Source organism: Osmerus eperlanus, chromosome 11, assembly GCF_963692335.1.
Source record: "Osmerus eperlanus chromosome 11, fOsmEpe2.1, whole genome shotgun sequence".
Taxonomy (NCBI): Eukaryota; Metazoa; Chordata; class Actinopteri; order Osmeriformes; family Osmeridae; genus Osmerus; species Osmerus eperlanus.
Genome location: NC_085028.1, coordinates 5703880 through 5720327, shown reverse-complemented (window position 1 = coordinate 5720327; position 16448 = coordinate 5703880). Strand labels below are relative to the sequence as shown.

The 16448-nt window shown below is 43.0% G+C and overlaps 3 protein-coding genes across 5 annotated transcripts; 2 read left to right on the top strand and 1 right to left on the bottom strand.

Annotated features, from left to right (window-relative positions):
- The first annotated feature begins 63 nt into the window (after nt 1–63).
- On the top strand, nt 64–2728 carry blvrb (biliverdin reductase B). The gene is made up of 5 exons (XM_062472436.1): nt 64–256; nt 962–1123; nt 1524–1613; nt 1929–2060; nt 2315–2728. Exons 1-5 carry the CDS (start codon nt 172–174, stop codon nt 2473–2475), a joined length of 630 nt encoding a protein of 209 aa, XP_062328420.1. The 5' UTR covers nt 64–171; the 3' UTR covers nt 2476–2728.
- A 332-nt stretch (nt 2729–3060) lies between these two features.
- Nucleotides 3061–7426, top strand: sertad3 (SERTA domain containing 3). Of its 2 annotated transcripts, none has more exons than XM_062472435.1 (2): nt 3061–3118; nt 4847–7426. In XM_062472435.1, the coding sequence occupies exon 2, from the start codon at nt 4851–4853 to the stop codon at nt 5700–5702; it is 852 nt and encodes a 283-aa protein (XP_062328419.1). In that variant the 5' UTR covers nt 3061–3118; nt 4847–4850; the 3' UTR covers nt 5703–7426. The 2 variants fall into 2 exon arrangements, with proteins under 2 accessions (XP_062328419.1, XP_062328418.1); XM_062472434.1 differs by lacking the exon at nt 3061–3118 and adding an exon at nt 4339–4648.
- A 31-nt stretch (nt 7427–7457) lies between these two features.
- kcnk6 (potassium channel, subfamily K, member 6) lies at nt 7458–16268 on the bottom strand. 2 transcript variants are annotated; one of them, XM_062472433.1, is made up of 3 exons: nt 16156–16268; nt 11977–12369; nt 7458–9561 (listed from the first exon to the last, which is right to left on the bottom strand). In XM_062472433.1, the coding sequence occupies exons 2-3, from the start codon at nt 12287–12289 to the stop codon at nt 9326–9328; spliced, it is 549 nt and encodes a 182-aa protein (XP_062328417.1). In that variant the 5' UTR covers nt 12290–12369; nt 16156–16268; the 3' UTR covers nt 7458–9325. The 2 variants fall into 2 exon arrangements, with proteins under 2 accessions (XP_062328417.1, XP_062328416.1); XM_062472432.1 differs by lacking the exon at nt 16156–16268 and adding an exon at nt 15225–15715.
- Nucleotides 16269–16448: the final 180 nt, after the last annotated feature.

Sequence of the window (16448 nt, the reverse complement as noted above, 5' to 3'; positions counted from 1 at the left end):
GGTAAAGTTGGGAGGAGCTTGTAACGGAAGTAAACCTTTTTTTGGTTATTTAAAAGGGGGCGTTTCCTCAAGTGTCAAACGAGGTTCATATCTACATTGTAATTGCTCAGATACGTTGTCGCGTATTCTCAGCGGAGTGTGGTTACCTGACTGTGAACTGTAACGGAGATAATGTCCGAGTCTATCAAGAATGTTGTGATTTTCGGTGCCACTGGGAAGACCGGGCAGGTGACCTTACAACTGGCGGCTGCAGCAGGTAGGCAACAAACAAAGACGGACAAAAAAAAGTTGTCTCTCAGACATAACATCTAAATGGGAAAACTTTCATTCAGTGATTTTAGATATGGCTACTAAAAGCGTTGCCTAACTAAATATGGGCTACATTGTAGTAAAATGTATGACCCATTCATTGTATAGCATGGTTACCTACAGCCCTACAACGCTGGGATGCTGTTTTGGTTGACGTAATAAGATGCGCTGTCTGTGACCCAACAGGACGCTGGACAAATCTAGCTAAACGTGCAGAAATGTAAGAAGCTATGTGCCATATGATTTATTTGTTTTGCCAGCGTTTTCGTTTCCTTGCGCTGAGATCACGGGACATAAAACGCAGAGTCATCACAGTCGTTATGGGCTATAGCTTTCTGCTGAGTCATGTTTGGACAGAGAACGGGGCATATTGCAGTCCCACAGATAGGCGATAGCCCTGCTCTGTCTCCTTATCTCTTGCTCACAGAGAGGGCGGTGTTAACTGATCAGCAACACTAACAGTTTGACTGGATTTGGAAACCTTCAAATTTCTCTCAAACGAGACTGAGGCCAAGACTCCTGTCTCCATTCAATGGATCAATGAAACTTAAGTTGGCAGTCAGTTTAAATCTATTTTTGATAATTTCTCTGTGTGGATTCTCATCTCTGTCAGCATCAGGCAATTCAACCCCAAACTTCTCCCCATCCCCAGGTTACAGTGTGACCGTGCTGGTTCGGGAACCTGCTCGGCTGCCAGCAGACCACAAGGCCTCCAAGGTGGTGGTTGGCGATGTGCTGAAGAAGGAGGATGTCAAGAAGGCCATGGAGGGACAGGACGCTGTTATCATCGTCCTGGGCACCAGGGACGATCTCAGTTAGTAGCCAACTCATGATAATGCAGAGTAACTTGTTGATGTAAAGTTACAGTTTGAAGGATTTATTCTTTAGTTTTTTTACTTTAAATCTATATGGTATCAGTCTATATATATGATACATACTACCACACCCACCACAACATAACTTTTGTGAATCCCTAGAATGTTGTTGATCTGAAAGCTATAGTCATAACTCATAAAAGTGTTCCCTCAAATTCTCACTATATGACTTGGTTTTACAATGCTGAATGGCCAGGCGTAGCATCTATTATCCTCTAGAGGGAGCCAGAGAACACTATACGCCTCACCTCATAATATTTTGTTACTGGAAAGAACTAAAAAAATGACCACATCTGCTGCTTTAACCATGCTGAATATAACTCCCTTGCCTGCTCACAGGTCCCACTACTGTGATGTCTGAGGGAACCAGGAACATTCTGGAAGCCATGAAGGCTCGTGGAATCAGAAAAGTGGTTGCTTGCATGTCAGGTGTGTTTCTTGACCAAATTGTTTTACTTTTTACTTATTACCAAGCTCACTTTTGGCTTAGGCCGACTTTCTTCGATACATAATCCAGTCCTCCTAACTCACTAAGATGCTATGGGGGATATACAGTATATAGCTAACAGAACATTTACTTTGCTGCATGTTTTCCCCTCTCTCCCTATCTCGCTGCCTTTCTTGTCACACTTCACATATAAAATGTCCGATAAAGCTTGAGAAATGCCAAAACATACATCTTAAAACAAACATAAAAGCAAGAAGAAACTTGAGTTTGAACCTCTTCTCCTCTCTGCTGTCCAGCCTTCCTCCTGTGGGAGCGTTCTAGGATGCCCCCGCGGCTGATGGCAGTGACGGCCGACCACGACCGGATGTTCATGGTGCTGAAGGAGTCTGGGCTGGACTATGTGGCCGTCATGCCTCCCCACATCGCTGGTCAGTGGAGCAACAGTTAATAAACACATTTCCCTCATGCACACTGGTTTTCCCTTCCCCCTTTCTCTCCGTTCTGTCTCCTTCTGTCTTTCCTTTTCTATCTTTCTGTCTCTTTTACTCTTCTTTCTCTGTCTCGCTTACTTCTCTCCTTCTCTGTATTCACCTCTCTCTCCCCCATCATCATTTTGGTCTGGTGGTGCACCAGTTAGTCCACGAGTGAACCAAGAACACTGAACTTCCCTCCCTCTTTCCAGACAACTTCCCCTTGACTGAGAAGTACACTGTGACAGAGAACACGCTGAAGGGAAAGGTCATCTCTAAGTTCGATCTGGCTCACTTCTTTGTGAAGTGTCTGTCGACGTCTGACTGGGATGGGAAATCTGTGGGAGTGTGTGGGGAGTACACCCAGCCATGAAGACACTAAACCATCTCATCTCTGTTTCAGACTTTCTAGAAAGGTGTATGCTTGTGCCAGTTCACTCATTGCACAAACCAATGGCAGCTTTGGCTTTGGACTTGATTTTTTTTTTTATATATAGCTTTTTATAACAATGCATGTGGAATGTGTTGAATGAGTATAATGTAATATGTGAAGCGGCAAAATAATACCCTAATAATCATAATTTTGTAAAGTACACTTTCTGAAATAAATGTTTTACAATGATAAAGGTTTGTGTAAGTCTAGGCGACACACAATAGTAGTTGGTGTGAAGGAGTCAGACAATTACATCACATTTTCGCATTATTGATCCGCTCCATGGTAATTAATAGCACAGGATTTTTGTCAGAACCCGAGTGTACATCCTTCGAACAACAAGCCCACACAGACAACTGGTAATAAAATGCAAATTATCTCTGAAGTTCTCGGTAAGAAGCCAGTGTGGTTTCACCGCACATGGTAACCAATGCATATGGGCGGAGTCATAACCTCCGTGTTTTTCAAACTGGGAAGGGTAGTACTTCGTGTACTGGAACTCCAGGCGTTATTCGTTCTTCTCAGAATCGCACTCGTCGAAGACAAAAGTAATGATTTAATTGGAAGACGATAGGCCTATCAGGTAAGCCTGCTTAATTCAGTTATTGTAAACATGCATGAAGAGGTAGGGCTAACTTTTCTTCAAACGAGTAGGCTAGTTCTGAAACACCATAAAAATGCTCTTCATTAGCCTGGGAGGAAAGGTTATATACCGAGGTGAAGTTAGTTTCATATTCGACATTTGTCTCACATTCGGAAGACGCTACTTTGCAGCGTCGCGTTAGGGACCGGGTGAAAACTACCCATACCATTTTGAAAAATGATGACTATTTTTTAATGAATATAAAACCTCAAACGGACACCAGAGTATTCTAACAATGTCTGTTATAGGCCTACTTCCACAGCCTTTACCTTTTCAATAAATTTTCAAACAAAATGATAAATCACTAATCTCTGGAAATTGCATGCGGATTGCACATGTGCGATTTCGAACATTCCAACTGACTATTTTCCAGACAAAAACGATATGACAAACACCTTAGTATGGCTTCAAAATTTACAATGAGGAGGCTAACAAGTAACAGTAGCAGGTAGTAGCATTGCTACAAGTAGTTATGCTAGGTTGCTAGGTAACAGAAGCCCACTAAAGCTAGATACTTCCTTTTCGGAAAAATTACTCACGCTGTGGGGACTGTCGGAAATATTTAGAAATCATGCATCTAAGGGTTAAGAGGATTGAACTATTTTCATAGATTAGCAATATTCCATCATTTTCTTGAAAACGTAATTGAAAAAGTAAAGCCTGTGGAAGTATACCAGACATTGTTAGAATACTCTGGTGTCCGTTTGAGGTTTTATATTCATAAAAATATTATAAGGGTCATAATTTTTTTTAAATTGTATGGGTAGTTTAAACATGGTCCCTAACGCGACGCTGCAAACCAGCATTTCCAGAATGTGAGAGAATGTTGAATGTCGAATATGAAACTAACTTTATATCTGTATTATTACCTGAGTCATTGATACTGAAAATGTTATAACTTAATATTGCGAAATCATCGTCAGTGGTCTTGAACAAGAATATTCATGGCACGCTGTGTAATCACAGCTGCTCAGTGATGTCATGGGAATAATCTATCAGTTATGTAGAGCTAATTTTGATCATCACTGTTCAAATGTGAAACTTAAAACAGGATTTGGGGTATTGTATAAAATACGTAAATGTGAATCATTGAGAGAGTGTAGGCTTACCATAAAAAACTATCAAAGTTAAGCTAGAAAAGTACAATAGAAACTACATGTCCCATAGTGCCATTCTCAGACTATCTTTTTGAGCGTGAAACTCAAAATCGCAGGCGGGATTCAGTATTTGAGGAGTTCGCACTAGCAGTAGTTTGTGGTTGTGATTTCAGCAAATTGCATCTACAAATCACTATTATATCGACTGTATTCGTGATCATTAATGAAACGCAACACACTAGATAATCAGATCATTAATAAGAAAAAGTTTCGGTCGAGTAAGGACGGGCTTCTTTACAACAAGGAGATTTCAAGGAAGACTAGTTAGCTAGCATTGCAAAAAGGCAAACGGCCAGACGAAAGAGTTGAATACGTACAGTAGGTTTGTTACAACGACTTTTCACGACTTTGTAGAGTTAATTAATGCTATTCTTTATATGCAATGCAATGTCGTACGCCTTTGTATGTTGCTCAAGGGCTTTATTTGCACTTGCTCTGCCTGCATCACTGTCTTTCCTTGCATGATGTACGACCGGCACTTATACCCTTTTTGTCATTGATTTCTCTCCAGGTACATGATGATCGCTAAGGGACTGAAGCGTAAATTTCAAGAGGACGATGCGCAGTGTGGCAGCGTTAACGGCGTACGCTGGGAGAATCAGAGACAGTCGGTTCTCGACATTTCTCTGGTGAAGTACCAGCACGGCCAAGAGCTCGTGGAGCCTAGTCTGCGACGATCTGTGTTGATAGCCAACACCCTGCGACAAGTAACACAAGAAACAAAGCGTCCAGTTGAAGTGGTCCTTAAGGCTACTCCAGTATCGCCTACTGCTCCTTCCTCAACTACGGAATCTCTCCCTTCCCGCGTAAGTGTAGTAAACTGCCACTCAAGAGTAGAGGAGGACTGGGTTGCCATGACGGCAGAACCGGATTTCTCTATGTCAGGAGCCATATCCTCTATCCTTAAGGAGCTGGACACAACCATTGATGGTGTTTTTGGGCCTCAGTCTGGCCCACGGCTGCCCCTCAGGTCCCTGGATAATCTGTCTGGTCCGGGGCAGGGGGTTTGGGAGGGGCGCAGGGCTGAGGTCAGCAGAGGTTGGGAGGGGGTGAACTGGGGCACTGCTGAGGTCATGGCCTCTGGCTACTTGCAGGACGTGACCCTGGATGACATCTTCCAGGACATTGACACCTCGACGTTGGAGAAGGAGATGGGGGCCCTCGGAGTGCGGGCCCCCTCGTCTACCTCCTCCTCCTCTTTTTCCTCCTCCTGTCCCTTCTCCCAGGAGCTCCTGAGATGCCTCCCCTCCTTGGCCTCTTCCTCTCCGTTCTTCTCCTCCTCCTCCAGCTCTCTCTTCTCCCACAACCAGAGCCCCAGGGAGCTGTCAGAGCTGGACCACCTGATGGAGATCTTGGTGGAGTCCTGATGCTCTGGAACTCCCCAGTAGAACAGTGTGACATCAGAACCAGAGAAGAAAACGGCAGAGTTGTTTCTGTTGTTGACTCTTATGGTCGGTCACATGGTCGATCACATGGTCGAAATGTGTTGGTTTTAGGAGATGATTTTTGAACAGGAGCCCTTTTGTACTTTCTCATAACAGTAGTGATGTACTGATATCTATTTAGAATATTCTTAACATTTTAGTCACTTTTTGCTTGTATCAAGAGATTATATACCACTAGATGTTCACTTCAGACATTGTATTTTAGAAACAACTGAATTGTAATCCCAGGTTAGATAAATGATTTAGAGCCACACTGTGGCGTGTGTGTGAGGTAGCGTGTGCTTAAATCACACAAATATACTGTGTTATAAACACTAACATGTGAGGACTTGTCTTCTGTGAAGACAGGCATGTCTGCTTAGTGTGTCGTATACTTAATATCCGTCCTTCTTGACCACTAAGATGACGCTCTACACTTACAGTATGGCTGCTGTTTGCTCTTCATACAACAATGCAGGTATAACACTATGCAGCTTCCATACTGTACACAATATGTCGTTTACTGTTATCGTGCTACACACCTGAATGCAGGTGTGGTGTTTGGGTTGGATCCAACCAACATTTTTCCCAAGATTAACCATTTCTAGGCTAGAACAAATACAAAAGTCTACATTTTCAGGAAATGACTGTGTATCTCAAGACTTAAATGTCTTGCAGGTGGCATGGGCTGTGCCACCTGCAAGACGTGGCTTGCAATTTCATAGAATTATTTTGCTACATTGTTTTTGTCAGTTCATATGATTTCTTCCCAATACTGGCACGTTCAAGCCCGGAAGAATAAATTACGTTGTTGCGGTTTAAAATTATGGGCTGAAAATATCTACATTTAGGATAAGTACTCACATATGTTTGTCATGAGAAATGGCAAAACACTGACATTGAATACTGCTATCTATAATGTTCTAATCAATCACCCTTTTGTATCTTTAGATGATTTATCAGTGGATGCAGTAGTTATATGGTTAAGAATTGTGTGCTTTGCATGTGTCATGTGGAACTTGGCCTACAACTCTAAACTGTCACTGCCTTTTGTTCTGCATGTTTTGCTCAAAGTCACAGGTGTGTTTAGCTGTTGAGTGTTGTTGAATTACAAGACAGGTCCAGGAACAATGTTTGTTCCGGGAAGCACAAACTAACTTTGTTCTCGAGCTGTTTAAATGTTGTCCTTTTCTGTTTACAAATGTGGAAGTACTTTGCTACAGTATATTTGCTTAGTCACCTCTCAAAGAGGAGGATTGTGTGTTTGTGTCAGAAATGGTTAAAATTATGGGTTATTTATATACTTATTTATGTTATTTTAATGTACTGGCAGTTCATGTTAAAATGTTCCTTAATCATATTCATTTGTTTAACAGGAATGTTATAATGTATTTTATATTTGAAAAGACATGCTAGTTAAGGGCAATGTCTATCCCAACATCACTGTTATAATTCTGTTGTAATACATTTGAAAAAAAAAAAAGAAATATAATTCTGCTATGGGCTTAGTTCTGGGGTTTTCTCAGAGACTTGACCAAACTTCAGTTTACGCAGAGGGTTGTGTAATGGACACTAATCTATACAGCTAAAGAGCAAGTGGAGGGAATTACTGAAATAGTATTAACATTAGGCATGATAAGGTTTAATATTGTAAGGCTTGGATGAAATTCCACAATATTCCCCAATAAACCACAGCCGTTAACAAGGTGAAGTTTTTAATTGGCTGTGGATACATTACATGCATTTGAAATAAAATCTCACCCTGTAATTAAATATCGATCAACACGCTATCATACAGTACATATAACAGTTTTCAGTCAGTCTGCTGGGATAAACTATATATATAACAAATACAGTATTAGGATTTATGGGGTCCATTCAAGAGGAGCAGCGCCCTGTCATGGACGGAGAGAAGCATGAGCACCTGGCAGGATGTGAACAGCTAAAGTGCACTTCAGAAACTTTCCTACATGCTCAATATGGACAGAATTCTTCAAAATATGATAGACTTATGATACGTTTCTCAGAAATACGGTAGATTGATAAACCCAACTTTATTTCTAAAAATGTGCACACGCACCGACTTGATCATCTTAAATTGTGCATGAGTAGAAATCCACATGTATTGCTAGCATATCATGAATACTTGAGCAGAAGCCACTATTGAGTGCTTGCAGTGGGATAGTTTATATTGCCCACTACAATGTAATTTAAGTAAAACAATATCTAAAGCTAGTTTGAATAAATTGCGTAAACATATTTTGGAAAAATCTTGCGATAAAAACTTGGTTAACTCACAAGAACGTTTTACAAATTAGGCCTCTGATCTTCAAACTACTTTCAGTACATGTTTTCGATTGAAGATCAAAGTCTCTATTCCTTTTCTGAGGGTGTCTGGGAAATCAACTCAAAACTATCACAATACCAAGGACACGTCCAAAACATCCACTAAATTGATCATTGATATTGTACCTTGACATTTATCTCATACCGACACAGACAAACTGGTATAATCTTGAAGTCTACCACCAAATACATCAGTAACATACGTGGACATCTCATAACCATCTATCATCTCTTCCCTCCATTGAAACCTTTTAGCCCTGTCATTCCTGCAAACAATAAACATGTTGCAATACATAAGCAGACACTGTAGGGGGCAGCACCACATAGGAAGCCAGCCCATGGCATTTTTTTATTCTGCATTGCCAAACATGGTCTCAAAAAAGACCACTCTGGTGACCTGTGTGTTGTGGTGACCTGTGTGTTGTGTTGAATGTGTGTGTGTGTTAAATGTGTGCGTAGTGTTGAACGGGTGTAACAGTTGCCCTGACCAAAAGGCACACAGTTCCAACAGAAATATGTAATGACACAAACACAAGATCCAACACAATACATTACCATACCAGTTTGGTTTGCCGAACATAAGTCATACATTTTTGGTCAAGAGAGAATAACAGTATTTAAAAATGAACTCCTTGTCAATCCCTCCGTGATGTGGATGGGCACGTCAATGCTGAACAGAGTGCCCATCTTAGCAGTGTCACACCTGGTGCACCTGCGTATCTGAAGAGGTCATGTTTGCTCTTTTTGGTCTGGTCAGGCTGCTGTAGTCTGGTGGTTCAGAGCCTGGCATAGGCCTTGTGGTGATGGCGGGTTGCCTAGTAACAGTAAGGCTTTACTTTACAGCCCCCCCACCCCCAACACCTAAACTAGGATACAAATTGTAAACTAGTCACCACCGACCTCCCCACATCAATGTGGAACATTGTAGACTAGCTGTCCTGGAACCTGAATGCAGGTGAATTACATGGTGTCACTATTCTGAAGACACAGAAAGAGAGAGAGAGGAGAGAAAGGGAGAGTAGAGAGACAGAGAAAACAGGACAGAGAGTGGGTCAGAGAGAGAGAGACACAGAGAAAGAGAACGAGAAACAGGGAGAGATGGAGAGGTGGACAGAGAGAGACACAGCAAGCGAGACAGAGAGGAATGGGTCAGAGACAGAGAGACAGAAAACCGAGAAAGAGAGACAGAGAGAGAGAGACCTGAGCTAACCACAGCTAAGCTATCGGTTGATGGAGTTGTACGAGAGCTGTGATCCGGGGTCTAGTGGCTTGCTGGCAGCCTTGTCAGCCTGCTGCTGGTCCTCTGGGCCGGCCTCCACGATGGGCGTCTTGTCCTCATCCTCGTCCTCTTCACAGTGGGGCAGCTGCAGCATGGCCGTGAGGCCATGCAGGTCGGCCAGTTTGTGGAAGGCACGCAGAACCAGGTACATCATTAGCAGGCCTAGGAAGAGGTAAACTGGAGGGAGGAGAGCAGGGTTAGCGTAACCACGAAGAAACAGATGCTGAATTATGACTGACTGGCAGAATTGAGTAGATATAAATAAAATGGGAGTCAGGTGGCTGAGCGGTTAGGGAATCGGGCTAGTAATCTGAAGGTTGCCAGTTCGATTCCCGGCCGTGTCAATTGACGTTGTGTCCTTGGGCAAGGCACTTCACCCTACTTGCCTCAGGGGGAATGTCCCTGTACTTACTGTAAGTCGCTCTGGATAAGAGTGTCTGCTAAATGACTAAATGTAAATGTAAAATAGTTTCAGTTGAGGGAGAAGTGAAGTTGTGGCTTGTTTTGAGGAATCTTTTCTGTCACATCAAGTCAGAAGTATTTATTAGTCTTGGGTCACTTGTTTGAGGATGAAAAGTTCAGTGTTCAAAACACACTATTTTCCAGCGCAGGCAAATCCTCCTTGGAGACGAGAACAACCAACGAGGTTAATCAGAGGGGATGTGACCTACATAGTGGCTGAAACCAGGCAACAAGCGAAGGGTAGGAACTGGAGCACTGGTTTAGCCGAGCATCCACAACCCTTTTGTCAAATCAAATCAAACTGTATTTAGGCCTATATAGCTGTTCTCACAAGCTATTTGTGTGTTCTCTATAAATCCAACCTTCCTTCTCCTCGAGAGTTTCTGATGCAACATGGGTGGATAGTTGAAATCCTGCTTCCAACAACACTGTTTCAATACAGATGTTTCCCAAGCTACAAGTAATTCCTAAAAGGAATTGACAGCCCCCCAAACTCATCAATAGAATACCTTATACTGGACAGAACAGAGGGTTTATTTTCAGACAGAATAAGAGTCTCATTCCTAACTTAACCCAATTACCCCTAACAGAGATGGCTTGTGACTCTGCATAATGCATTCTGGGACAAAACAAGCCCTCAGAGAGCTACAAGTGGCGGGAGAGACAGGGATCGTTTCCCCCACCTTTACTTTACAATTGGCGGCCTACTTGAAGCTGTTTCCTTCTTGACCTGTCAGGGTTAGTGCATGTGACCCGTACTGTGATGACCAACATCTCTGACAAATGAACGTTCAGACGTAGGTGTCATTATGAGATCGTGGCGACTTCATTCAGAATCTGTCTGCAGAGTGACGTCTCTTCAAAAGACATCTGTACATGTTAGAATGGTTTTCCCCCAGGTCATTGGGTGAAAACAGGAACATACATGAGGAGATTAGGACAAGCTCATGCAGAGGCCAAGACTGTGTCACATGCAGTATCACTGAGCTGATGTTTTCAACTGACTAAAGAAATTGATGGAAGTATCCTTTTAACAGTTGTTCCTTTCACACATTCTACCTTTCCTGAGAAATCAGACGTAAAAAGTGAGCTGCTTCTCCACGTAAAAAAAAGGAAGATTAGGCTTACTATTTGAATCCTTCCAACAAGAACAAAAAAACAACCTCATCCAGTTGCTGTCGTTGAATAGAGTCAAGTTCACTTCACGTTCACTGTCTTGACTAACTGAAGTAAAAATAGCACTTATGAAGTGTTATTTCTCACAGAAGAGGTGCCACATTTTTTCTCCGTCCCACTGTGAGCTGCACTTCCCCCACGGGCAGCTGTCAGAGCTGGACAGACCAATCAGACAGCTCTCTCTGATCAGACCAATCAGACAGCTTGCTCTGACCATGCTAAGAAATAGACGCGCTCGAGAGTCCTAAAATCTGGCTTCTGGGTTGAACAAGTCACTCCTGGCAATGCTGGGCATTCTCCTGTTTATCTCCGGATGCATTCCAGTCCAAAAAGTTGATTCCTTCCTGTTTGGACTCACATTCCTAGTAGTAAGGAGATGAGGACTTAGTATGGGCACAAGGGCAAAAACTTTCTGAAACATAACACAGCCCTCGTCTCTGCTTTCGCACAGCTGTGAAAACCACACCCAGGTCCAGTCACCCACAGTCCCAAACGAAATCCCTCACTAAAGATGCTTCGTCATCAAAGACAACACCACTAACTAGATCCGGGGAAACAGAATAAAGGATGTGTTGTGTGTGTTTATACAACCAATAGGGTTTTCATTGACCCGCCCATTAGTCAAATACACTCAGACACCTAAAGTCTGAGTGTATTTGCAGTATACTGTACTCTGCAGTATACTGAGATTATCATAAAGAAACAGGAAGTTGACAGCTGACAGCAGTGTTGCCGGCTCACAGACTCACCTGTGACAAGCATTCTGTAGAGTTGACCGCAGATAAACAAATGGTGAGAGAGATAGAGAGAAGAAAGAGAAAAAAGAGAGAAAAAAGATTGAGAGCGAGAGAGCGAGAGAGAGAGACAGACAGACAGAAAGAGAGAAAAAAAGAAAGAAAAAAAAAGAGACTGACATAGCAATGATGTACGACCAGGCAGGCAGAGACAACTCACCCATGACAGAGATCTTATAAAGAGGCCGGAGCCTCTGTCCTGCCTGCTCCCCCGGCACATAGTCCCCAAGTCCGATGGTGCACAGCGAGATAAAGCAAAAGTACACAGCGTCCAGGAAGGACCAGTTATCCTCCAACGTGTTGAAGACCGCCGCAGGAACCATGAAGAAGCTCAGCACCACCACAACCGTCAGAACCAGGAAGTGGACCTCCGTGGCTGAGCGCTGGGTCAGGCCGGCCCGCTGGACCAGCCCCACGGGAGCGTAGACCAGCGGGTACATGAGGCGCTGGACGCAGGCCGTCAGCACCAGCATAGTGAACGGGACGCCCAGTAGAGCGTAGAAGATGGAGAAGGCCTTCCCTGCATCTGAAAGAGGAGTGGTGTGCCCATAACCTGAGACAGAGAGAGAGAGAGAGAGAGAGAGAGAGAGAGAGAGAGAGAGAGAGAGAGAGAGAGAGAGAGTTATAATTCAGGTTAATCATTTTACTTTTGCCTTGACACAGAACTTTAAACTTGTTAATACTTTAAACAATAAGGACAATTTCCACACTTAATGTTAGGTTACTAGGTCAGGAGTATTCAAGTTTTCTGTCACCGGACCATCAGATATACTAGGTACATTTGCCAGGTCATAAAAGCAGACCGGTCAAACCAGTCACCACACAACAGGAAGTATGTAGTGTTCCCGGAAAGTTGTATCATTTTCATCCAAGTTTTCTAGGTTGAGTCACCCCAGTAAGCCCTTTCACAAAGAGCTGATAGCCATCTCTGGTGCACTCAACAATGAGAATACAAGATGGAAAATGTAATACATATTATTGTTTTTTGTGTGTTTGTGTGGGTGTAATTTCTTCAATATTTTGGGGGCTTTTTTTATTGGCTTTATTTATTTTGATCGAGACAGAGAGACAGAAAATCAAGGAGATAGGGGAACCCTGCGGTAAGGCCTTACGCCTTTGTGCTACGCGCTCTGTCTGGTGAGCCACTGGGGAGACCAATTCTTGTTTTTCTTCAGTGAAAATGCTAAGACAAAGATAAAAAGATTGAGAGACAAACAAAGAGAGAAAAGGAGTGGGGAGGAGGAGAGAGACCGGGGGAAATGATAACAAAGCCACCTATGTGTTTCTCCTTCACGCAGCCATCAAAAGCAGTCATAATCCTGCCCTGAGAACATGGATAGTGTGTTTATCTGAATACAGCCTCTGGGGCCCTCCTCACCCTCACACAAACACGCACAATCTTTGTCGTTCATCTAAGAGGCCCACTGGTCACAGTTAACCCTTGCACCGGTGGCCTTTCGACATCAGAATGAACGAACGTATAATGAAAACAACCATATATCTTCAGGCTTCCCTCACCCCAAATGACCCTCTATATTAGGCATTCACATTTATCCGTTTATGTAATTACTCAAAAACCATAGGCTGAAGCTAAACAGAGACAAACAGACAATGCAGGGATCTCCTTCCAGAGCTGAACGAAAGAAACTGCTCTGGAACCAAAAGGCGGGAAGAAACCCAACAGTCAAGCAACACCTCAACACTCCGGAACACCAAGCCACAGTCACACCAAGCCACTGTGACAAGCCCACTGTGTGAAAACCCAAACCATCACCTTAGTTCATGAGAGGGAAAATAGAATTGAGCTACGAACGTTTTAATATGACTCCGTTCAGACAGAGAGAACAGGCTGAACTTTGGCTCCCTTTGCATGTCAGGAAAGGGGGGATATGCATGGCTGTGGTTATGAGCTGACTGGGAGTCATAACTGCAACTGATGTTGGTTTGTGTGGTCAGCAAAAACCTGTTCTTTCTTAAGCCCCCTGAGGTTGCATTCTTGTCTGGGTTGTCATGGCTGTCTTGTCATGATGTTGTTGAGTACCTTGGAACCAGCTCTTATCCAGCAGATAAACACAGCGATATGCACATCGGCCTCTCATCTGAAGCAATCAACAAGTCTGTAACATCCACTCGAGACCCATCACACAAATACCACACATGGAGGCCCATCAACCTGATTATTTTACATTACATTTACATTTAGTCATTTAGCAGACGCTCTTATCCAGAGCGACTTACAGTAAGTACAGGGACATTCTCCCTGAAGCAAGTAGGGTGAAGTGCCTTGCCCAAGGACACAACGTCATTTGGCACGGCTGGGAATCGAACTAGCAACCTCCAGATTACTAGCCCGACTCCCTCACCGCTCAGCCATCTGACTCCAGATTTTGCAATCTAACAGCGACTTGACATCTATAACTAGCGAGGACCCAGATATCCAGATTCACACAGACATGCCAATTTTATACAATTTCTGCAGTATCCTGTGGATTTTCAAGCTAACACTGAGGTCAAATCAACAGAACTGTTCCTTCTGCTCCCTGGTCCAAAGTGCTGAGCAGTGACCCAACTTACGTTGCCCTGGCTAAATAGATAACATGTCACTTATGTATTTGCATGTATTTCAGTGTAATGGTGATGAACCATTTGCATGACTGAACAGGAAAGTCCTGTAGACCTTAGAGTAGGATACATAACTGTAATATATTTAGCCACATGTGTAATCCTTTGGTAGTATGTAACCCTAACATCTTAACTCCCCTCAAACTCCGCAAAGCATGATACCATAATGGGAGCATATGGCAAGTCTCAGTGTCTGAGATATGTTTGGTGATGGACCTTTGATACATTCAAGATCATGACTAGCGTTCTGTAGCTCCCTAAGACACCTTGAATGTTTATGGACTGGGGTTTCTGTCGGCCTGGTAAAATACCGTCAGTTAGATACGCTATACTTTGAAACAACTTGGCTTTGATCAGAGTCGAGATTGAGATAAGAAAGGTTTGAGTGGTATTGGAAAACTCCCCGTTCAAAAAGCCGAAAATTCTGCCTGCTTACAGATATAACGGGCATCTTAGTCCTGACAACGGATGAAAAAAACACAGCGAGATGTGAAAAGGACACACTTGTCCCGCAAGCGTCTTCTGCAAAATAGCGATGCTTGATTTCTAAAATGAGGCATGGTCGGTAAACAAAAACACATGCATTCAACTAGTAGGAGACTTCACATCTGTCAACATCGGAATGGCGACAGGGCATTAAGAGGTAGCCTGGTCTACGTGGCATATTTGTGTAGCAATTAGCCCTATACCTATTAAAATGAGACCTACAACATTTGCTTTCTTACTCTGCTTAGTTTTGCGTCAGACAAAAACAACAAGGAAACAACAAAATTATGAACGGCTTACCGACTGTTGTTACCAAAGTGTTGGCAAAGAACAAAGAGGAAGCCAGATCCCAGTTTGAATCCAGTGAGGAATTCCGCAGGATAGACACTCCATACTTGTTGGCTTCCAAAACTTTTACCAAAAATGTATCGAGCGAAGTATCATTTATGCAACTTTGATTAAGAAACTCTTGCCGTAGCGTTTCTATGTCAAGTTTAAGTTGTTCCTCGACTGGCCGCTCTATGCTGGAGAAAACGAGTGCCCCAAGCATCAGATAGGTCACATAGAAAAGTATTAAGCCTACGAGCAGAATCCACGATTTGCTCAGCGAAGACATCTCTCTAACAACGCTATCATCTGTCTAACTGACTGCGTCCCCTGACTATCTCCCGTCTCGTCTCTCAGGAAGTTTGTCTGGTCCTCATCGAACACCTCCTTGTCACTCTCCTCCACCCACTGCTACAAGTTTGCCATGGGGTGTGTTCAGAGACAGATTCTAATATGACAAGCAGTACAACTTCCTCTCACAGTAATGGAACGCGCTTATGTTTAGCAATGTAGGCCTATCTTATTAAAAACGATAGTCCTAGTATGATAATACAATTTAGTAAGAGTGCCACCACTCAAAATGGTCAAACCTTCCCTTTCCAATTGCCTGTTTGTTTTACAGATTATAGTGAGTCAAACAACACAATTACTAGGCTATGTACAAATGAAAACGAGGGGTTTACTTAGAATCATCATAAGGCCTTAACCTGATGAGTTAATCTACATCTCGTTTATTTACACCTCAAGTATCATGTTAATCCAGTTAATTCACATATCTTGTTTATCCTAGCCTATGGCCTTTTACAGTAAGAATAATACTATAAGCATGTGATCCGAGGAGAAAACGGATCACATGCTTGACTGTGACTGAGAAAAAAATAGAACATTGCAGGCAAATGCTTACAATCGGAGAGGCAGCTAATCGCCCAGCTGTATTATTATGCAGACTTCAGACAGCTTGATACTTTACTAAAGGTCATTTTAGGCCACAAACTCGCCTACTTTTCACCATGCGAACCACCAATGGAACCAGCGCTCTTATCTGGTGGTGATGCAGTAACTCTGACTCAGCACATTTCTGTTAACCATTTCAGCACCGTAGACCTGTCTTATCCTGTAGCTTACAATATATTCTCAGTTGACTTTGACAAAGGACTTTGACCATGAACTTGGGTAGAGAGACCTTTAGTTATGTTC

Coding starts and splice junctions, on each gene's coding strand:
- blvrb (XM_062472436.1), top strand. CDS start 172: ATGTCCGAGTCTATCAAGAATGTTGTGATTTTCGGTGCCACTGGGAAG. Junction 257..961: donor ACAACTGGCGGCTGCAGCAG/GTAGGCAACAAA, acceptor CCCCATCCCCAG/GTTACAGTGTGACCGTGCTG. Junction 1,124..1,523: donor GGGCACCAGGGACGATCTCA/GTTAGTAGCCAA, acceptor GCCTGCTCACAG/GTCCCACTACTGTGATGTCT.
- kcnk6 (XM_062472432.1), bottom strand. CDS start 15,540: ATGTCTTCGCTGAGCAAATCGTGGATTCTGCTCGTAGGCTTAATACTT. Junction 12,370..15,224: donor CACTTTGGTAACAACAGTCG/GTAAGCCGTTCA, acceptor TCTCTGTCTCAG/GTTATGGGCACACCACTCCT. Junction 9,562..11,976: donor TTATAAGATCTCTGTCATGG/GTGAGTTGTCTC, acceptor TCCTCCCTCCAG/TTTACCTCTTCCTAGGCCTG.
- sertad3 (XM_062472435.1), top strand. CDS start 4,851: ATGATGATCGCTAAGGGACTGAAGCGTAAATTTCAAGAGGACGATGCG.